This window comes from Monodelphis domestica, chromosome 7 (genome assembly GCF_027887165.1).
Source record: "Monodelphis domestica isolate mMonDom1 chromosome 7, mMonDom1.pri, whole genome shotgun sequence".
NCBI classification, from domain to species: Eukaryota; Metazoa; Chordata; class Mammalia; order Didelphimorphia; family Didelphidae; genus Monodelphis; species Monodelphis domestica.
In genome coordinates this window covers 210,718,351-210,738,334 of record NC_077233.1, presented here as the reverse complement: position 1 = coordinate 210,738,334, position 19,984 = coordinate 210,718,351, and the positions used below count along the sequence as shown (strand labels likewise).

General features: G+C 38.8%; 1 protein-coding gene across 2 annotated transcripts in view; it reads right to left on the bottom strand.

The window, feature by feature from the left end:
- Positions 1 to 566: 566 nt before the first annotated feature.
- Positions 567 to 19,984, bottom strand: part of SMURF1 (SMAD specific E3 ubiquitin protein ligase 1) — a 113,011-nt gene continuing 93,593 nt past the window's right edge. Inside the window, exons 12-18 of one of the 2 annotated variants that reach the window (XM_007498439.2) lie at positions 15,479 to 15,593; positions 14,340 to 14,518; positions 12,410 to 12,547; positions 11,272 to 11,392; positions 7,958 to 8,159; positions 5,017 to 5,101; positions 567 to 4,247 (exon numbers count right to left, since the gene is read on the bottom strand). In XM_007498439.2, coding sequence (XP_007498501.2) covers positions 4,148 to 4,247; positions 5,017 to 5,101; positions 7,958 to 8,159; positions 11,272 to 11,392; positions 12,410 to 12,547; positions 14,340 to 14,518; positions 15,479 to 15,593 — 940 coding nt within the window. In that variant the 3' untranslated portion in view covers positions 567 to 4,147. The remainder of the gene's footprint in view (positions 4,248 to 5,016; positions 5,102 to 7,957; positions 8,160 to 11,271; positions 11,393 to 12,409; positions 12,548 to 14,339; positions 14,519 to 15,478; positions 15,594 to 19,984) is intronic. The other variant, XM_007498440.2, reaches the window with a different exon arrangement.

Here is a 19,984-nt window from a genome sequence, read left to right as displayed (position 1 = left end):
AAGGTCTAGGCAAGTAGGGCTGAGTGACTTGCCCAGAGTCACACAGTTAGGAAGTATTTTTGGTCATATTTGAACCCAGGACCTCCTGTCTCCAGATCTGGTTCTCTATCCACTGAGCCACCTGGCTGCCTCTAAGCCCTTTTACAAATAATATGTCATTTGAGCTTTACAGAAACTCTGGGTAGTGAATGCTATAATTTTCTCCACAGTTGAGGGAACTGAGGCAAACAGAAGTTAAATGACTTGCTGATAATCACACAGTTAACAAGTGTCTGAGGCTGGATGTGAACTCATGTCTTCTAGGTTGGAGACCCAGTGTCCTATCCACTGAGCTGCCAGCTGCCTCTCCTTTTACTAATAGGAAACTGTGGGCCAGTTAGATTAAGTGACTAACTCAAAGTTTCATAACTAGTGTCAGAGCCAGCCTCAGAATGCTCTTCTCTTGCCACCTGGTCCAGTTATCTTTTCCCATATTACATCATGCTCTCTTTGGTAGTGAATAGCTTCCTTCCCTGCTAGTATTTATAAAGAAACGGGGTTTTAATTGACACACCAAAAACAACAAATGCCAAAAAATGTAAAGTTGTGAGTTTATTGCATATGTAACAAAAATGAACATGACCTCCTGGGTCCAGCCTACTATACAATCACTGTTTATTTCCAGCTGGTTCCATAACCACATTAAATAGAACTAGTATTTCTTTAAATACTTTTGATTTAGACATAAAATGAAACATTAGTGTACAACTTTCACAAAATAAATCAGCAATAAAAACAGTGGGAAGAATAACAAGGATAGCAGCAATACTTAAAAACAAGACATTACAAAATAAATTAAAAAAATACATTATAAAGTGGTTGAGGAACAAAAATAAACAAATTAAAAAAATGTATACTGTGTCTCTGGGAGGCTGTGTGGAGCAGCAGGGACTTGGGCACTGGCTCCAGAAAGTGAGGGTGATGGTGGTTTCTCTACAGAAAGGACTTTGCTTGAAATCTCACAGATTTCACGACCACCTCAACCTGAATTTAGACCATACTGCTAAATAAGCAAGCTTACACTTTCACCAACAGAACTGATAATTTCTGCTTTTCAGAAATCAAGGGGTCTCCGTTCACTTTCAACCCAAACATGAAGAGTCAGCCTCCTCTCCTCTTTCCTGTCTCAAACACAAGCAGAATGGTGGTTTTCCTACATCCCTGAGTGTATAGTGTAGGCTGATGACAGTTTGTGAAGGCAAGCCTGGAAAGTTGTACCCCTGGAATAAGAGGACATTGGGGTGAGGAAGTGGGGGAGTTTGTCCTGCATCCCAGAGGAGAAAGGCAAATGAGATCATGCTTCAAGATGATTTCACAAGTGCCCTCCCTCGCTCCCTCTTCTAAGCGGATACATGGGAAAGACATAAGGAGGGCTTACAATTTACTTGCCACATTTTATTCTTTGGGAAGGTCCAACAAGGACTTAACCACCTTACACATTCAAGGTTCTTGAAGTGCAATGTTTTAAGTGATGTAGGGATTGTCTGGAAGGAGACAACTAGAGCTCTGAAAAATTCTGCTTATTTTGGGCAACGTAACAAAATCTTGACTGTCTAGTTAGCAACCTGACAGGAAAGAGAGTGGGAAAGGAGGGGAGGGGAAGGGAGGGAGGGAGGGAGGAAGGGAGGGAGAGAGAGAGAGAGAGAGAGAGAGAGAGAGAGAGAGAGAGAGAGAGAGAGAGAGAGAGAGAGAGAGAGAGAGAGAGAGACAGAGAGACAGAGAGACAGAGAGACAGAGAGACAGAGAGAGAGAGACAGACAGACAGACAGAGACAGAGAGAGACAGACAGAGACAGAGAGACAGAGACACAAAGGTATGATATCAGATGCTGACCACTCAGGCTTCTCTGGACATTCTTTAAAAGCTATCAGATTGGCTACAGAATTTTAAGAGGGTGGTTCTTTCTCCTCATTGTTGTTGGCATAGAGGAGGTAGTTTTAAAGACTGTCAAATCAAACAACATGGTTTTAAAAGCTTTTCAGATTCTAGATTATGGTTGGGAAATACTAGTATAGCCTATATAATTTTTGAGGTTGCCACAAATCCCTGGACCAGTCTTTTCCTCTTCAGTTGTCAAAAGAGGACAATTATAGCAAAAATTGTACACAATTGTTTGGGCAGAACTTCCAGGGGACAACCAGAAGTGGTCATGTTTATATAGGGCCATAAGCCAAGACTCTAGAATTCAAGTACCTAAGAGAATTCCAAGAGAGAAATTTGGAGCAGTTTATTGAATCTTCCTATTACAGCAGTTTGAAGCAATATCCTTTCTGCTTCTGAAGAATCTCAGTGATCCAAAATTGTTGCTAAGGTCCCAGAACCAAACTGAAGGGAGCAACTGTCCAAATTCTGCTACAAAAATCCTCTCCAAACTGTGCAAACCAGATTTGAAAAATAGGGTACACTTTCATACATCAAGTTCCTTCTACTCCCTACGTTAACTTACAATTCACTCAGATAGAAAGACAACAGAAAAAAAATCTATCAGGATTTGGAAGAGTAGGTAACTGCTTATCACAATTTATGAACTGTTCTGTTACAGTTTAGAATTACTGGCAATGTCAATGCCTTTTATGTTTTGGGGGGAGGGGTCGGGGGAGAAGGATAAAGTAGAATATTCCTGGAGGTATTTTCTAATTCAGCTCAGACCTACAGCTGAATCACGGGGCTTTAACTTGTATACTGAATAGCTGCAAAATATCTTGCTAATGAATTACCCCTGGATTTGCCAAAAATGAAATAAAACAAAAATGCCCTGTACAATCAGATCTGTTGTTTTTAACTGAAATTATAGCTTTCTGAAATCATGCCATTAAAAAAATACTGTCTGATCTTTTGTGCAAATTGGAAAAACTGTTAGCAACTTACAACCTGAACTTGCATTGGTCTTCCTCTGATAGGGAAGCTGTCTTGGCAAGTGAATTGAGCACCAACCTTTGTTAGCTTAAGACACTGGGGGGAACAGACAGCACTGTGAAATCATCTCATCTTTGCTGATGACAGCTTTAAATCTTTGTGATCATTTTAAAAATCAAATTTAAATCAAAATTAGATAGTCTCTGCAGTTATCTCCTTTTCCCACTCCCTTCCAAGCTGCCTTTCAAAAGGCCAATGACTTTTAAGAACAGAACTTTGTTCCACAGTTTAGCTTTTAGCAATTTCCTCAACAACAACAAAAAAATCGGTTACAATTTCAAGTCATACAATGGTTGCTCTATCAGGTAAAATGGCGGTATGGAAATCACAGGTTGGGGATTAATTGGTTAGGTTGGATACTTGGTCTGTTCCTCATACAGGCTCCACTAGGTGGTGTTTTTACTGGAAAAACATTTGAAACTGGACAGACATAAGGGACAAGGCCCTCTTCAGAAGAAAGAAAATTGTTCCCATGTGCAAAAAAGTTTGAATAAGTACCCCCCAAAAGAACTCCCTCGAGCCTTCAGAAAAAGCTGCCTGGATTCCTTTGTCCTTCCCAAGGTGAACCACTCTTCTTACCTAGAGCTTCTGGCTATGGCAGAGTTTTAGCCGTTTCTTTCTGTCATTCAGTATGCGTACACTATGCAGTTTTATTTTCGGTTAGAAATTAATTGGTTATCCCTTCATAATGGCCTGCTACGGTGTGCAATTTGGAATTTCAGCTCTGGTCAGATATCTGCAGCTACTGAACTCAAAGGGGACCTCGAAGGGGCTTTGAGACAGAACACAGCTGAGTGCATCTACCAGCTGCAAGTCCTCAGTTAAACCAAGCTCCGTTACCTAACTGTAGGTTGATGCTCCTATAAAAGACCACAGGTCATTGACCCTATCACAATATGTGTTACATGTCTAGCAGAATATCCTGTGTAACCAAAGCCAAATGTTGAACTTGGCTGTATTTTATTGGATGGGTGATGGAAGGGGAGAGAGGGTATTGTAATAAAGGAAGAAAGTATGGGTAGGAGCCACCGACAAAAGTCCCTCCCCACCAAAAAGGAGGGAAGACAACCCTTTCCTCAGGGCTGTCTAAGTGTTCCAAAGCCTCAGCCAGCCTAGCAGGAGGCCCACAGAAAGCTTCTAAGCTTTACAACAGGGGTCCATGAGCTCATATCCATTTCCTTTGGTCTCCTCTTCACTCCACGGCAAACCCACATGTCTCTTCCACAGCTGTCAGCAGCTTCTCGTAAAGCTTTTCATAAGACTCATAAGGCGGAATGTCAATCCGATTAAAGCTAGGGTGATCAGACAGAAAGACAACAGATTAGACAGGTAGATGGGAGGTCCTGAGGATATGTTTAAAAGAACAGAGAGGCCCTATGAGCTGTGGGAATGACACAGTTAGGAATAATTATATTGGAATATTACAATTGGGAAAGAAGTCAAGGCATATTCCTCAACTCCCAATAAAGCAGGTTTGTTTCTAGGGTGAGGTTTTTTTTACTGATAAACAGCAAAACAAAATTCAAGGTCTTCAAAATAGAATTCAATTGAACTAAAATAAGGTACATTGTTATGACAACCTTCCAACCTTTTGAATGTTTTCTTTTGTGAATTTTTTTTAAACCCTTCCTTACCTTCTGTCTTAGAATCAACACTACGTATTGGTTCCCAGGCAAAATGGAATGGTGAGGTCTAGATAATGGGACCTGAGTGACTTGCCCAGGGTCACAGAGCTGGGAAGTGTCTGAGGCCAGATTTGAACGTAGGCCTGGCTCTCACTCCACTGAGCTATCCAGCTGTTCCCCTCTCATTGTTCATGTTTCTTAACCCAGAGTTTGATTGGCAAAAAAAGTCACCATTGCATTTGCCATTTCCCATTCTCAAAGAAAACATAGTTGTCAATGAAGATCAAGAGATCTGTCACTGAAACACCAAGAACTACATGTAGAAAAGGGAATGGGAATGGTCTTTTCACTCACTCACTCTTTAACAAGAGTGAAGCTTACCAATTTCCAGAATATACTTAAGACTTTAAAAATCCATGCATATCTTTGCTCTTACCAGGTGTGGGCCTTAGGAAGGTTGTCTGTATTTGCATCTATCAAGTGGATGGTAAATAGCCTGGGTCCTGCGGCGCCTGTAGAACCTTACAAACCGACATTCTAGTTAATGTACTTCAGAGACAAAATTATGGCATTTCTCAACCCCACTGCTGTTAATGAAGGTCTAGGCATGAGTCTAGAGGACAAACAGATAACTGTGTGTGGACCCTCAAACAGCTTGGCAGGAAGTTCAAACACCAACCAGGTTATCAGGTCAGTTTAGACTTGGAATAAACAGTGGGAATAGTTACCAAATGCTAGAAATTTTACAAAGTCATCATCTGAGAGTTCAGTCTGAAACCTCTCAAAGACTGAAATCTCAGTGAGTACCAAGGATTGATTTCCTTCCAAAATCATCCTTCCCCCTTCCTTTTTAAAAAATAAAACTCTGAGTCATAAAAAGACTAGAAAACATTTAAAGTGAGAAACACTGCAGGTATTTCCCTTTTCTCACCAGCTTTAATAACTGTACCACTCAGGGTGGAACAAATTCAATTGGCCTTTCAGAAATATTAAAGCTCTTGATATAAGAGTGACTTTTGAAACACTAAACCAGTGAGTTTTAGGGACAGAAGGGATGTTATTGATCATTTAGTCCATTCCTTTCATTTTAAATAAGAGAAATCAAAGTCTCAGAGAGGGTAAATTCCCTACTTCTAGCATTGGCTAGAAAATAAAACTCAGGCCTCCTCATTCGCAGGCTAGCGCTCCTTCTACTGTGCCAAATTGTCAAAGCCTTTTGGGAACTCTAGCAGGGCACATGGGGATATAATTATAGGCATGCTGTCAAAGTGTTCAGAAGTGGCCAATGGTAATGTAATGTAAACATTGTGATTTCTTCCTCAAGCTATTTTTGACCATCCTTGGTAGTAAAAGCTATAACACATTACTATTCTTTCAAAGAGAATCTTTGACACAATTCCTCTCTTTCTCTACTTGTCAGTATGTGTTCAAAAGTGTCCCCAGGGGACCATTATGCAGGTCATCTGGAAGCCACTGATACATTGAAGACTTTCAGAAATCAAGTCTCTAAAAAACTTCCTGTCCATCTCTGCATGTCTGGCTTTGTTCAAAGAACTGAGCTCTGTCCACAGAACTATTTTATTTTTGAATCAAGTGCTTTTGATTTCTTGACATATTCTTCCTCAAGCTGATAAAACATGACCGTCAACATTGGTACTTTTAACCATGGCCTGGATTAATAGTATATGAGACTAGCACAACAGAACTGTTATCATGTGAGAAAATTTTCTCTTTGGGAAAAAGGATGAATATACAAAATAACTTGGCTAAATCTGCCTTCTTTGCCACAACTGACTGCAAATAAATCATCTAGGAAACTGGTCTTGCCTTCCTCTGGCTCCTAGCACACACATGCAAACACTCACTCACTCACTGCCTAGATCTGGGCACTGTGGAAGAAAGAAGGGCCAAGGATGACTCTAAGGATGAAAGCACAGGTGAAATGGGAAAGCTGGAGGTGTTATCAATAATAAATAGGCATGTTTTAGGGAAAATTTCATTCTGCTTATGTTGAGATGCTAATGGGACTTTTGGGAAGAGATGTCTCCCAGACAGTCCAAAATTCAGGACAAACTCAGAAGAGAAATGAAGGTGAGATATAGCTTTGGGAGTCGCCTACAAAGAAGCTGTAAAAACAGGAAGTAGGATGCCTGAGAAATGCCTGAGCTTAACTAAGATTAATGATTTGTTCTTTGATTTGCTCAGTTGTCTAAGATGAGGCTTTGGGCTATAGTAGTAGGTAGATAGGTAAAAATAAATGAAAAATACATGTGTTATGACTGTACAAGCTATATGCTATTTTATTTTTTCATTTCATTTCCTTTTATATGCCTTAGTACTATTTCTACTTGTACCATAGGCATTAAAAAATTGTATACTGAAAGGGCCTTTCTTATAATTTTGAATCTTTTTCTTAAAAAACAAAAACAAAAAAACCAACAAAAAAACCAGAAAACCTTTATCTGTGTTAGAACCAGTACTGTATGCTGGTTTTAAGGTGGAAGAGTGGTTGGGCAATGGGCATTAACTGACTTGCTCAGGGTCACACAGCTAGGAAATGTCTGAGGCTAAATTTTGAACCTAGGACCTCTCTAGGTCTGGCCCTCAATTCACTGAACTGCCTGAAACCTTTTCTGTTTAGCTCAGTCCCATATGAAGAAATATCACTGACCTTCAAGTTCATATAAGTTAAAAGAACAAATTCATCAAGCTGGTAGGAAGGGTTTTTGATCCCTGTGACAATGCATTATTATTATTTGTTAAAAACCCTCACCTTCCGTCTTAGAATCTCTACTGTATATTGGCTCCAAGTCAGGAGAGTAGTAAGAGCTAGGCAATAGGGTTAAGTGACTCACCCAGGGTCACACAGCTAGGCAGTGTCTGAGGCCAGATTTGAACCTAGGACCTCCCATCTTTAGGTCTGGTTCCCAATCCGCTGAGCTACCCAGCTGCCCCCTGACAATGAATTATTGAGCAACAACTCGATTACAAAATATAGTTCTAGAATCTTCCTGAAGACCTCTAAAAACACAATAATCATGCACCAAGGGGCATAATGAACAGGACACTACAGTAGGAGTCAACAGACACAAGGTCTCATCTGCTATTAATCTGCTGTGAAACAACTTTGAGTCACATGTGCAAAAAATGTTGGACTAAATGATCTCTAAGGTCCCATCTGCTTGACATTGTGGGAAATTTGAGCCACCTAGCTATGTTCTAGTACTAGTCAGTAAAAAACCATATATTAAATTGAAAAAAGACAGTGTGTAAAACAAATACAGATCCCAGGTCCCAGCTCTTCATGCCAATGACTTAAAGAAAAAGTGACTAAATTTATAAATAATTCCTCTGACCCCAGCCCACACATCAGTCACCTTGCAAAGCCTTGAAGCCTTGGAGAGGAACTCGTGTTGAACCAGTGACGAACTGCAGCAACCTGGCTCTCCTTTCTTCATCAAATGTCTCGACCGCCTGCCAGAACCACTTTACAATATTGCTATCTGCCATGCAATGCTTGAGACGGGTATTTGACTTCCAATCATTCAGATCTATTTTATCCAGGCCTCCTATTATGAGCTGTGAAGATGTTAAAAGAAAATTCCTTAAGACAACAAAAGTAAAATGATGCTAAGATGTAGCTAAGATCACCAAGAATTAGACTTGACCCCAAAATGAAATGATCTGGTCAAGAATTTTGCTTCCAAATACCAGTTCCTCCATGAAGCAGCTCTTGACCCTCACTGCTATTGGTAGTGTTCCTCCCTGGACCTCACAATACATCCTTTTATTCTGTGACTTTCTAGTGCAATATAATTATTTGTATAGGGACTGTAAGCTCCCAGGAGTCAGCATTTATTTCTGAATTATACTTTGTGTCATAAGGGTATCATGAATATAGAGTTACAATAACCATTATGACTCCAGAAGACTCATGATGAAGCAACAGAAAAGTGATAGACTATACATGTACAACAAGACATGCATTTTCTCAAATAAGCAATACTGGAATTTGTTTTGTCTGACTAACATGATGTTGTTTAGTTGTTTTCTGTAGTTTCCGAGTTAAGATACTGGAGTGGTTGCCATTTTCTTCTCTAGTTCACTGGAAAGAGAAGGAATCAGAGACAAATAGGGTTAAGTGACTTGCCCAGTATCACACAGATAGGAAGTGCCTGATGTCAGATCTGAACTTAGGTCTTCCTGACTCCAGGCTGGAACTTTATCCACTTTGCCATCTATCTGCTCCTGCCTGACTACACTTCTGTTACAAGGGAAGGTTTTTATTTTTGGTGAAAGGATTGTGTGTATGTGTTTAGCTACAAAACAAACAAGAAGGAGGAGGTAGAAGAGAGGAAGGAAGGAAGGAAAGAAGACTGACAATAAAATATTTAAAAATACTGAAGAGAAAGGAGGAATTCAGAAGGGGGCATAGGCAGGGCATTATTGATATTACTGTATTTCATTTAAGACATTCTTTAAAATTATTTAATGATCTTTGTTTCATTTTCATGTGCAATTCCCTTCCTATTCTAATAAGCATGTGGAAATGTTCATGTTTGTTGAAGTTATTCAAGGTTATAAATGGTCAATTTTTAAATGTGGAATTGAAAACAGTCATATTCAAATAAACAGGAACTACAGACTGATTTAAGTAGCAAAAAAAAATTTAAGTAGCAAAACTGAATATTGGTCCTACCACATCATCATAATCCATCTGTTTTCCAAAGATTAATGTTAGTAAAATGGAAACACGCTATGGGCCCAGATCAAGGGGAGAGCACAGTTACACTCTTAGTAGCTGAACTGAGATCACCATACAAAGAGACACTGGGCAAAGGGGAACAAAGCAAATTTGAGATGCTTATGGAATGTCAAGGTAGAAATGATCAAAGTGTACAAGGAGACAAGGAACAGTGAAGAAGCATCATAGAGTATAAGGAGTGAAAAGAAAAACACAAAGTAGCCTTCAAGTAAGGACTGTCGTAGAAGAAGGGGAAAATGGAGAAGACATGGAAATTATATCATGAATGAGCAAGAGAACAAGTTACTGACTTCCAAACCTTAAAATTCTCTTTATAAATGGCATCAATTATTGTTATGAATTAACAAAATTCACAGAATCATACCAGTTGATAAGTTACTAATCATTATTAATAATTAGCAAAGAGGACAGTGAGATGGCTCAGTGGATTGAGAGCCAGGCCTAGGACCTGGGTTCAAATTTGAACTCAAACACTTCCCAGGTGTGCTATCCTGGGCAAGTCACTTAACTCTCATTGCTTAGACCTTACTGCTCTTCTGCTTTGGAACCAATGCTTAGTATGGATTCTAAGATGGAAGGTAAGGGTTTAAAAAAATTACCAATTGCTTATGAATGTTAGGCTATTTCCAATGAGGAACCAAGGATAGACATGTCTGAATAGATTCTTTATTTTGTATCCAACTGTCATATAGAATGTTATTTTGAAGAGGCATAAGGTGGCTGGATCTTTTAGAGGCTCAGTACTCTTTGAGGAGACAATGAGTATGGGGTGTAGTGGCACAATAAACAAACATTACCATTTCAAATGCTACAAGCTGTCAGAGGGATTGGACAGCAGGATGTAATTAGGAGTGTCTACTGGCCATAGTAAGAGGAAAAACTTTTTGTAGAGGATGGAGGGGACTTGATCCATTAACTGCTAGCTTTAAATTTTTCTCTTCTCTATAGCTGGCCCCTGTCCAAGATTTCACACCCACAAGATACCAGAGAGTTTCATCAAGAAGTTATGTACAGGGAATTGTGATATGAGGATTCAGTGGAAAGAATACATTTGCAAGAATGAAGTTATTATGTAGCAATTATAGTGAAATAACAAGTGTGTCTGTGCTCAAGATATCTATAATCTCTCATTTTCCTGAAGCAGAAAAAGCTAAAGGGTAACATTCTCCATACCCAATTATTTTTGATATAAAGGAGGATTCTGACCACTTTTCCATTTCCACACTGTATGGATTTAAATTGAAGTGAGAGTTTCATCAAGGAGAAGATACTTTTTTGATTTAGAGGGCAATTTCAAGACATGAAGAGAAGGTATCTTAAGATTTTTCCATGCTAGAGGTTGTAATAATTAAAACAAATGAATACCTTAAAATTATTTCGATTGTTGGCCTAAATTGCCTCAATTTAGGGTTAATATTTATATAATATATATATATATATACACATATATATATACATATACACACATATACATGCATACATACATACATATATATGTATATATATATATATGTATATATATATCAGATCTTGTTATTATCTACAGAAATATAACCATTTATATCTATTTTTGGGCTACTGTAGCACTGGAACAAGAGATCAGTATCAATTCCAAATAAGATCAAAAAACAAATCAGTAAAGAACCTCCAACCCAGTTCTGTATACTTTCTTTTTTTAAAGACCCTTACTTTCTGCTTTAGAATTGATACTAAGTTCCAAGGCAGAAGAATGGCAAAGGCTAGGCAAAGGGGATTAAGTGGCTTGCCCAGGGTTACACAGCTAGGAAGTATCTGAGGCCAGATTTGAATCCAGGTCCTCCTGACTCCAGGCTTGGTGCTCTATCCACTGAGCCACTTAGTTTTCCCTTTTTACTTAAGAATGCCATGGCTTGGTCCATCATTTAGACTAGAGAATAACATACATACCTCAAGCTCCTTCTGGTCAAAAGGCTTTAGTAAGTGTTGGGGGATGAGCTCATTAAATCCTTTCTGAAGTGCTAGGAACTGAGCCTCGATTCCTCTCATAAACCTCCAATTTACATACAACCTGAAATAGGAAAAAATCCCAAATTGAAAGCAGTACAAAACAGCATAAGAAGGAACGAATTTTTCTCCATTTGACCATAAAAGAAATCTTGCCAAGTGATGCTAGAACTGATAAAAGCAAGCACTGCAGGTAGAGACTCTACCCCCTCCCCACAAAGTTTGGCAATAACTAGTTGAACTGTCAAATTGCAACAATGTTATTCACTTACACATTTCCAATAATTTAGGTTGAATTGGACTACTAACTAACTAACTGACCTGGTCTCAACAGCAGTTGCTATAGCTTTGTCCTGACATTTCTAAGTTCATCTATATAAAAATATAACAGCACCAAGAGAAAAATCTGCACTCACAGTACATCTTGAGGACAGAGGGAAGACCTTTAAAAACACTTCCCTGAATTCCTCTAAAATGACAGGTGTTTCTATGATAATTTACCTTGAGTAAGAGGCAGAAAAACAGGCTGCAAGAGATTAGATTCCAGCAGTGTGTAGTTCTTTGCCTTGTGTCATTCTAGTAACCTGACTTTGACTGAGGGGGTCAACGTCACAATGGAAACAAACGTGGTGGTGGTGAGTGAATTTACCCTGGGAAGTCTACCCTCCAGTAAGACTTTACTGGGACACAGAAAGCTGTCCCTTCCTTCTCACATGTGTGCTAACTCAACAGCCCCTGAGAAATCTTTCCCCCATGTTAGCCTCGGGTCAGCACTTTGTCCTCTCTCTCTGGGGCATGGATGACGTGTGTTTGCTAGGCAGGGTTATCACAGGCCCACAGGGTGCTGGATCCCAAGACCTCTTGAGGTATCTTCTGGTAAACAGGACTCTACGGAAATAAGAGTGGGAGGGGCACTCAAACCTCACCTAAAGTGGTGGTTTGTTTCATGATATGATAAGCTCCTTGAGGGCAGGGACCAGGTCTAATCTAAACTTTGTAAACAGGGATTCAGACAGTTCCATGAACCCTTTAGGTGCAAAATGTATATCTGTTGTCAGACTGATGATCCTGTGAGTATTACCGGACATATTCTTTCTTGTTCTCCTCTGTAACAGGAACATTTCTACCATTTGGTTTGAGCTCATGCTGAAGAATCCGCCCAAAAGCATTATGTTCTACGCAGAAAGTATGATCCAACACAGGAGTGATGTCATTCTCTCTGTCAAAGTCAAAAAAGTATATTTTAATTAGGCCATTATCACTATAAAGCATCATTGTAAGTGGCAGAATCAGGAGGAAAAGGAGAAAACAATTCCTCTTATCAAGCACAGGTCAGGTACAGAGTATTATGAAATGCTATAATTGTAAAAAATCAATACTTGTCTCTTGTGGAGTTTAATCTAACTGGGAAAACAATACTCACAAGGCTGTATAAGATTGGGGAAAGAACAACAGACATGGAAAGCAGGAGTTGGATTCTAATGTCAGATCCAATATTAATTAACTGTGACTGAGCAATTTACAATCTTGTTGGACTTCAGTTTCCATTTATAAAAGGTTAGGCTAGATCATCTTTAACGTTCATGAAAAAACTAAGTGAAAAAATTGTAGAATACATCTACAAAGCCACTTATCAACAAGTGAAAATTAATACAGTTCAGCTTAAATGCTCAAGAGGTGGTGTGTGAATGGAGTTGAGAGGGGATGTCACATTGTGAAAATAAATATTTTAATACTGTTTCTCAGCCAGGGAAATACACTTTTAAGTAACAGACTATTCAAATTTGCCAGCCTCAAAAAGTCTTTTAAAAGTTAGAATTTTGTTTTTCTATTTACTATATCTAGTATGGTATACTAAAATTAAAGCTGCAGAGAGGATGAAACACTGGAATTCCAGGTGGATGCTTTCTTTCCTGCTTCCCATTACTACCAAATTGCAGTTGAAATGGAAAAATGTGAAATGAGACCTGCTCATATACAGGGCTAGCATATGAATGAGTTTGTGATCCCTGTCCAAACTCATTTGCTACTTACCCCAAGTATACAAATAGGCAATCACTACTATGGAAGCTTATGAAATACTCATGTATTTGGGCAAATCAGCAAGTAAAAATTCTGTTTTGAGAATTTCATGAGCTTTACTGAAATAACAATTGCTTACATTTGCATATTGCTTTAGGATTTACAAAGTGATTTCCTCACAACATGGTGGAGTAGTCAGCATTATTCACATTTTATAGCTAAGGAAGCTGGGCCTCAGAGAAGTTAAGTCAGTAGGTTCATGGTCTCATGGCAGGGAGGGCTGGAGCTGGGATTCAAACCCATTTGAGCCACGTGGCTCTTTATATTCTATCCTTTTGGTAACTTGGTATGTACCATGGCAGCGAAAAGCTAGGATTACAGTTCATTTGTCATTGTGGATTAAACACAGTATACCAATAAAAAGGAGAAGAAACTGAACTGTAACCTCGGAAAATCTGATTAAATATCAGCAAATATACTTAACCATCAAGTATTTAGGCAAAAAACATTTTTAAATCCATATCACCTTCTATCTTAGTATCAATTTGTTGTTGTTGTTTTCAATCCTTTCCTTCTGTATTCTGAATATCTGTATCCTACAGATATTCCTATCTGTAGAATGGATATGAAGTATCAGTTCCAAGGCAGAAGAGCAGTAAAGGCTAGGCAACTGGGGTTAAGTGACTTGGCCAGGGTCACATATGAACTCAGGTCCTCCAGATTTCAGGTCTGGTCCTCTATCCACTATGTTACCTAGCTGCCCTAGTATTTTTTCTTTTTATATTTATTATTATTATATGCATATAGATGTATTGTTATAATACATCTATTATACCTTTCTTTTTAATTTTCTTCTATATACACCTATTCTTTTTCTCTTTTCTCTTGAGTTTCACCTCAGAGATCAAAAGAAATCCATTAGAAGCACTACCTGTTCCATTAAGAAGAGAGCCTTGGACTTTAACAGTCTGCAAATCCACAGTACTTACAAAATCCAAACTAAGCTCTTGTGTAGCTCAGGGTCAACTGATTCCAGATCTGATAGCTGAATGGGTTTTCCCAGTAGCTGTTTGTAGAAAGGAACTGTGAAACCTCCATTGATGTAGTGTCCATGGAACACAGCCAGACCCATTATCCGACCAACAAAGTGAAAATAAGACAAGTGATCCTGCAGGGGACACCAAAGAGCAAGAATTGAGAAGAAGAATGACTAGCTAAAGGCTGACATCTTGTGGTTTGCTCTCTTCATGCTAGTAAGAAGGTTGGACTGTCTAGAGTAAAAAAACCAAAACAACTCAACATCTTTCTAGTTTGATTTCTTCTTTCATGTGCAAATAAGCTCTGGAGAATAATAAAACATTTATTTCTAAATTATTTTTTGGAACAATTGTCCCTGAGGCAATTACTTGTTTCCCTATTCTCCTGATGTATTTATGGGGGAGAGGAAGTGAGAGAATCAATCATATGAAAAAAAAGTCCCCAAATACAATAAGTCCTTCTCAGTCAATGAGCTTATCTTAAATGACCCAAACTTTCAATAATTCCTTTTAACTTCAGAAACTAGTTTTTGGTTTAGATTTTGGATACTTCAGCCAACTTATTATAGTCACTTTCGAATTCTGTCAATGAAAGCCTCCAGATTTTGAAACTTAAGTAAAACTTTGACTTCAAGGATTGGTGTTGTTCTACATTAACCACCCACAATAGCCAGAGATTGCTAGTAATTATTGTCAATAAGTATAGAAAAATGGATATATGCCCTTTTTGGCTGGAAAAAGAAAGAATAATACTTATGAACACACTTTTAGAAAATAGAGCTTCTTTGATGAATATAATGGTATCAGCCAAGTTTTCCTAAACAGCCAGAAAAAATTTCACATGGAGTAATTAAATTTATTTATGATTCTATGCAAAGATGAATCACTTGGAGATTTTATTTACTTAAAAAAATGATCAAAGTCTCTGAGCTCAAGCCAGCTCTCACTTAAATTTCCAATGTACTTTTACTTTAACATGACCTCTAAGCAAGTTATTTATTAGTAAATTCAAATTTTAATTGGATGGTAACAGTCAGCCTAAAAAATTCTGCCAAATAAAACTCATCAGTACTATGTTCATTAATACTTACAGGGTTGATTGAAGAGTCTGGATTGATTTGCAGCATGTAAATATTATCTGTAGAATACTGGAAGAGTCCATAATACGGATTCAACATTTCATGGCACAGTAAATAGAGCCACTCTCTAGGGATAAAACAGTATATTCAATCTACAAAGGAAGAAAGGCATCTTTCCAAAAGTACCCATTTCCAATAAACCTGCACCAACTGTACACACAATCTGAAAAAAGTCAAGAGAGAGCCAGAGAGAGTGAGAGCAAGAGCAAGTGTGTGTGTGGGGGGGGAGGGGGGGGTGTATCATGAGGGGTATTAGAGCAGAGGAGGATACAAAGCAAAGAGAGAAGCAGATATTGTCTTCAATAAACTTTCTTAAGGAAGAAGAGACTCCACAGGCCTAACAAATGGGCTGGATTAATCAGCTCTACTTAGGTGGATTTAAAAAAATGAAAACAAAAGAAAACTGTCACTGAAATTCATTTTTGAAATAGTTGGAAGCAGAGAGAGCTAAGTGACATCATGGATAGAGTCAGAAAGATCTAGGCTTGAATTTGGCCTTCCTAGCTGTGTGACATTGGGCAAGTTTAATCTCAATTGCCTAGCCCTTGTCCTTCTGACTTAAAAACTATTACTAGGTATGAATTTATCTAACTATTCTAGAGGACAATTTGGAACTATGCCCAAAAGGCTATAAAACTGTGCATAAGCTTGATCCTGTAATACCACTATTGGGTCTGATTGTCAAAGAGATAATAAAAAAGGGGAAAGGACCTACTTATGCAAAAATATTTATCACAGCTCTTTTTGTGGTGGCAAAGAATTGGAAACTGAGGTGACACCCCTCAGTTGGAGAATGGTTGAACAAATTGTGGGATATGATGGTGATGGAATACTATTGTGTAAGGAATGAAGAACAGATGATTTCAGAAAGAACCGGAAGACCTTCATGAACTGATGAAGAGTGAAAAGAATGAAATTTAAGAAAAACCACTGTACACAGTAAGCAATATTATATAATGATCGACTGTGAAACCTTGGCTGCTATTCTTAACAATGCAATGATCTGGGACAATCCTGAAAGACTTATTCCAGGAAATGCACTCCACCACCAGAGCAAGAACTGCTAGAGTTGGAAGGATGCAGATCAAAACAGATATCTTCCACATCAGTGTATTTACATATTAGTTTTGGGGTTTTGGTTTTGTATGAGTATGCTTTTCATAATAGTGACCAATATAGAAGTGTGTTTTACATGATAATAAAAATTAAAAAACAGAGAAAGAGATAATGACTTGGCTTACAAAAAAAAGTTGTTAGGACAGAAAGTAAGGTTTTTTAAAAGAAGAAATAGTTGGAAGTGCCCCAGTGTTTTAATCAATGTGACTTTGATACATTATGTATTTATATAGGTTAAGGATTTTAAAACTTCTTTTTCTGTAAAATGAAACAGACTTTATGTTTACTTTGAAAGGATTTGGTGGGGGCAGCTAGGAGGGTCAGTGGATTGAGAGCCAGGTCTAGAGATGGAAGGTCCTGGGTTCAAATTTGACCTCAGACACTTCCCAGTTGGATGACCCTGGACCAGTCACCTAACCCCCATTGCCAAGTCATTACTGCTCTTCTGCTTTAGAACGAATGCACAGTATTGATTTTAAGATGGAAGATGAGAGTTGGGAAAAAAAATTTAGCAGATGCAAAATGAGGACATTTTCAAATTCAATAAGCATTTACTGAATTATTCAAATTATTATTTAATGAGTTACTGTGTTACATGATAGAGGCAGCTACATAGTTTAGGAGAAAAAGTAGTGGGTCAAGTCAGGACCCAGTCATGAACCTGAGTTCAAATCCAACCTCAGAGGAAGGGAGGGGTATGTGTCTATGTGTGTGTATGTAACATTGGGTCTCATCTGCCTCCAGGTTTATTGTGAGGATCAAATGATACATTTGTAAAGTACTTATTAGCACAGTGGCTATATATGTGCTAGCTATTATTATTCTATAAGCATTAGCTAATATTGTTTTATTATTGTTGTTCTACTTACTGCTCTGACTACATTTCTCTGATGGCCCAATATCCATGTTCTATCACCGAACTATAGGTGTCCTGCACATTTTGTCTAGGACCTTCTTCATTTTTCTTTCTTAGCAATCCTTTTTTTTTATCATTTCCTATGGGTTTAATTATTTTTATGTAAATGACTTCCAGTTCTTTCTATTCAGTCCTAACCTCTCTTGGCTCCATTCCTGCAATAACAACTGGATATCCCACAGGCAGCTCAAACTCAGCATGTCTGGAAATTGAATTCAGGCTTTCTTATCTAAATCCACTCTCTCTTCCAAACCTCTATGTCTACTGAGGGCACTCTGGTCTTTCCAGTTACTCAAGCTCACAACTTTTGGAGTCATCCAGTGTTCATCACCCCTGTCCCCTGCTCTCTATTCACACAAACATCATCTTGATTCAGGACCCCTTTTCCTCACACCTGGGTTATTGAAAGAGTCACCTAATTAGTCTTTTTGGCTTCATTCTCTCCTCTTCAATCCATCAGCCACTCAGCTGTCAAAATGCCACCCCTAAAGCATGCGTTTTACTGTGTCACTCCTTTGATCAGGAAAACTCCAGAGGGCTCCCTCTTATCATTAGGATAAAATAGAAATTCTTTGTATTTAAAGCCCTCCAAGCTACTAACATTACAGAAGTCTCACTATTCACTACCCACCACCACCCCTAATTCAACAAACCTCTATTAAATGCCTACTATGTGCCAAGCACTTGTGCTAGGCACTGGGATACAAATAAGAAAGACAATCCAATCCCAGCCCTCAGGAAGCTTGCAAGCTAACAGGAGAAGACAACTCACAAAAGAAAACTGGAAAGAGGGGGAAACAACAACTGGAATCAATTGTGGGGGCATCTTATTTCATGAAACTCAACCAAACAAAGCTGTAGATAGAAAGAGGAGAATTAGCTGGAAAGTCCATGTCCTACCCTTTATAAAGGAAAGTTTTAGGAATAGTTTTAGGGCTCCATCCTCCCACTCTGTAGTCAGAGGGAGGAGGCCCAGGGAGTGAGGAAGGTGTCAGAGTTAAACATGTGATAGGGAGATTTCAAGTCATCATATCTGGGAGAGGTATCTTGCTCTGTGGAGTTCAAACCAAGCAGGGCTTCCTTTGTATCTATTTTGTACTAAATTTTCTATGTAAATGTTTTTCCTCTGCTCCTTAAGAGTAGGAGCTGTTTCTGTTTCTTTCTTGTCTTAGTTTCCCTAATCCCATGTGCAGGAATTTCATAAATAAACTGATTAATGAATAAATCTCTGACTCTGTCATCAATGCCACTCTCATGGCCTGTATCCTCAGGTGCCAAGTCATATGCATTCTTTGCCCATAATTTCTCCTAATTAGGTGCTTTTTTCTTACTCAAATGGCCCTAGTTCAGGTCTTTGCAATCACTTCCAACCTGTAGGATTCCAACAATCTTCTAACTGGACTTACAAATTCCAGTTTCTTTCAGCTCTAATTATTTCTGCACAGAGATATTCAAATACTCTTCCCAAAGCAAGCACCGTCACTCTCCTCCCTATTGCCTCAAGTATAAAACATAGACTAAAGAGTGGTAAGGGCTAGGCAATGGGAGGTGGGGGGGTGGGTGTTAAATAACTTGCCAAGGGTCACTCAGCTAGGAAGTATCTGAAGTCAAATTTGAACCCAGGACCTCCCATCTATAGGCCTGACTCTCAATCCACTTAGCCAGCCAGCTGCCCTCTGCCACTTAAATTCTTAATTTGTGTCAAGGTTCAGTTCAAATGTCACTTCCTGATACATCAATTTGTGTTAACATTCTCTCTCCCCTTCTCGTGTGTGTGTGTGTGTGTGTGTGTGTGTGTGTGTGTGTGTGTGTGTACACAATATACATATACATTTATATGTATTCTCAGGTAGAATGTGTTAGTCATCCTTCGTATTCAAAGAGGACAAAATGACATCATGATGTCAAAGGCCAATGTATAGCATGTCCACCTGTGGCTGATCAGACCACTATTTGACCTCAGAAGACTCTACCAAAGTCCATATAAGTATTTGGAGTGGTGATCACTCACATCTCTCATTTATTTTGAGCTCCTACAATTCTGCTTTGCTCATAGAGCACAGAGCTTTCTTTGATGCAGGAATGCCATGCTGAATGGAATCTCATCTTTGCAAAAGTTCTGTATAAGGGGGAAGCTCAGGGGATTGAGAGCCAGGCCTAGAAATAGGAGGTCCTGGGTTCAAATGTGACCTCAGACCCTTCCCAGCTGTGTGACCCTGGGCAAGTCACTTAACCTCCATTGCCTAGTCTTTATTGCTCTTTTGCCTTAGAACAGTACTCTATATTAGTACAGTATTGATTCTAAGACAGAAGGTAAATAGCTTTAAAAAGAAAAAAAGTTCTGTACACAGAATTTTTGTGTTTTGACCACAAGGTAGGACCCCTGCCTGGCAGCAAGCAGACCAGGGCTAGGTAAAGCCAACAAT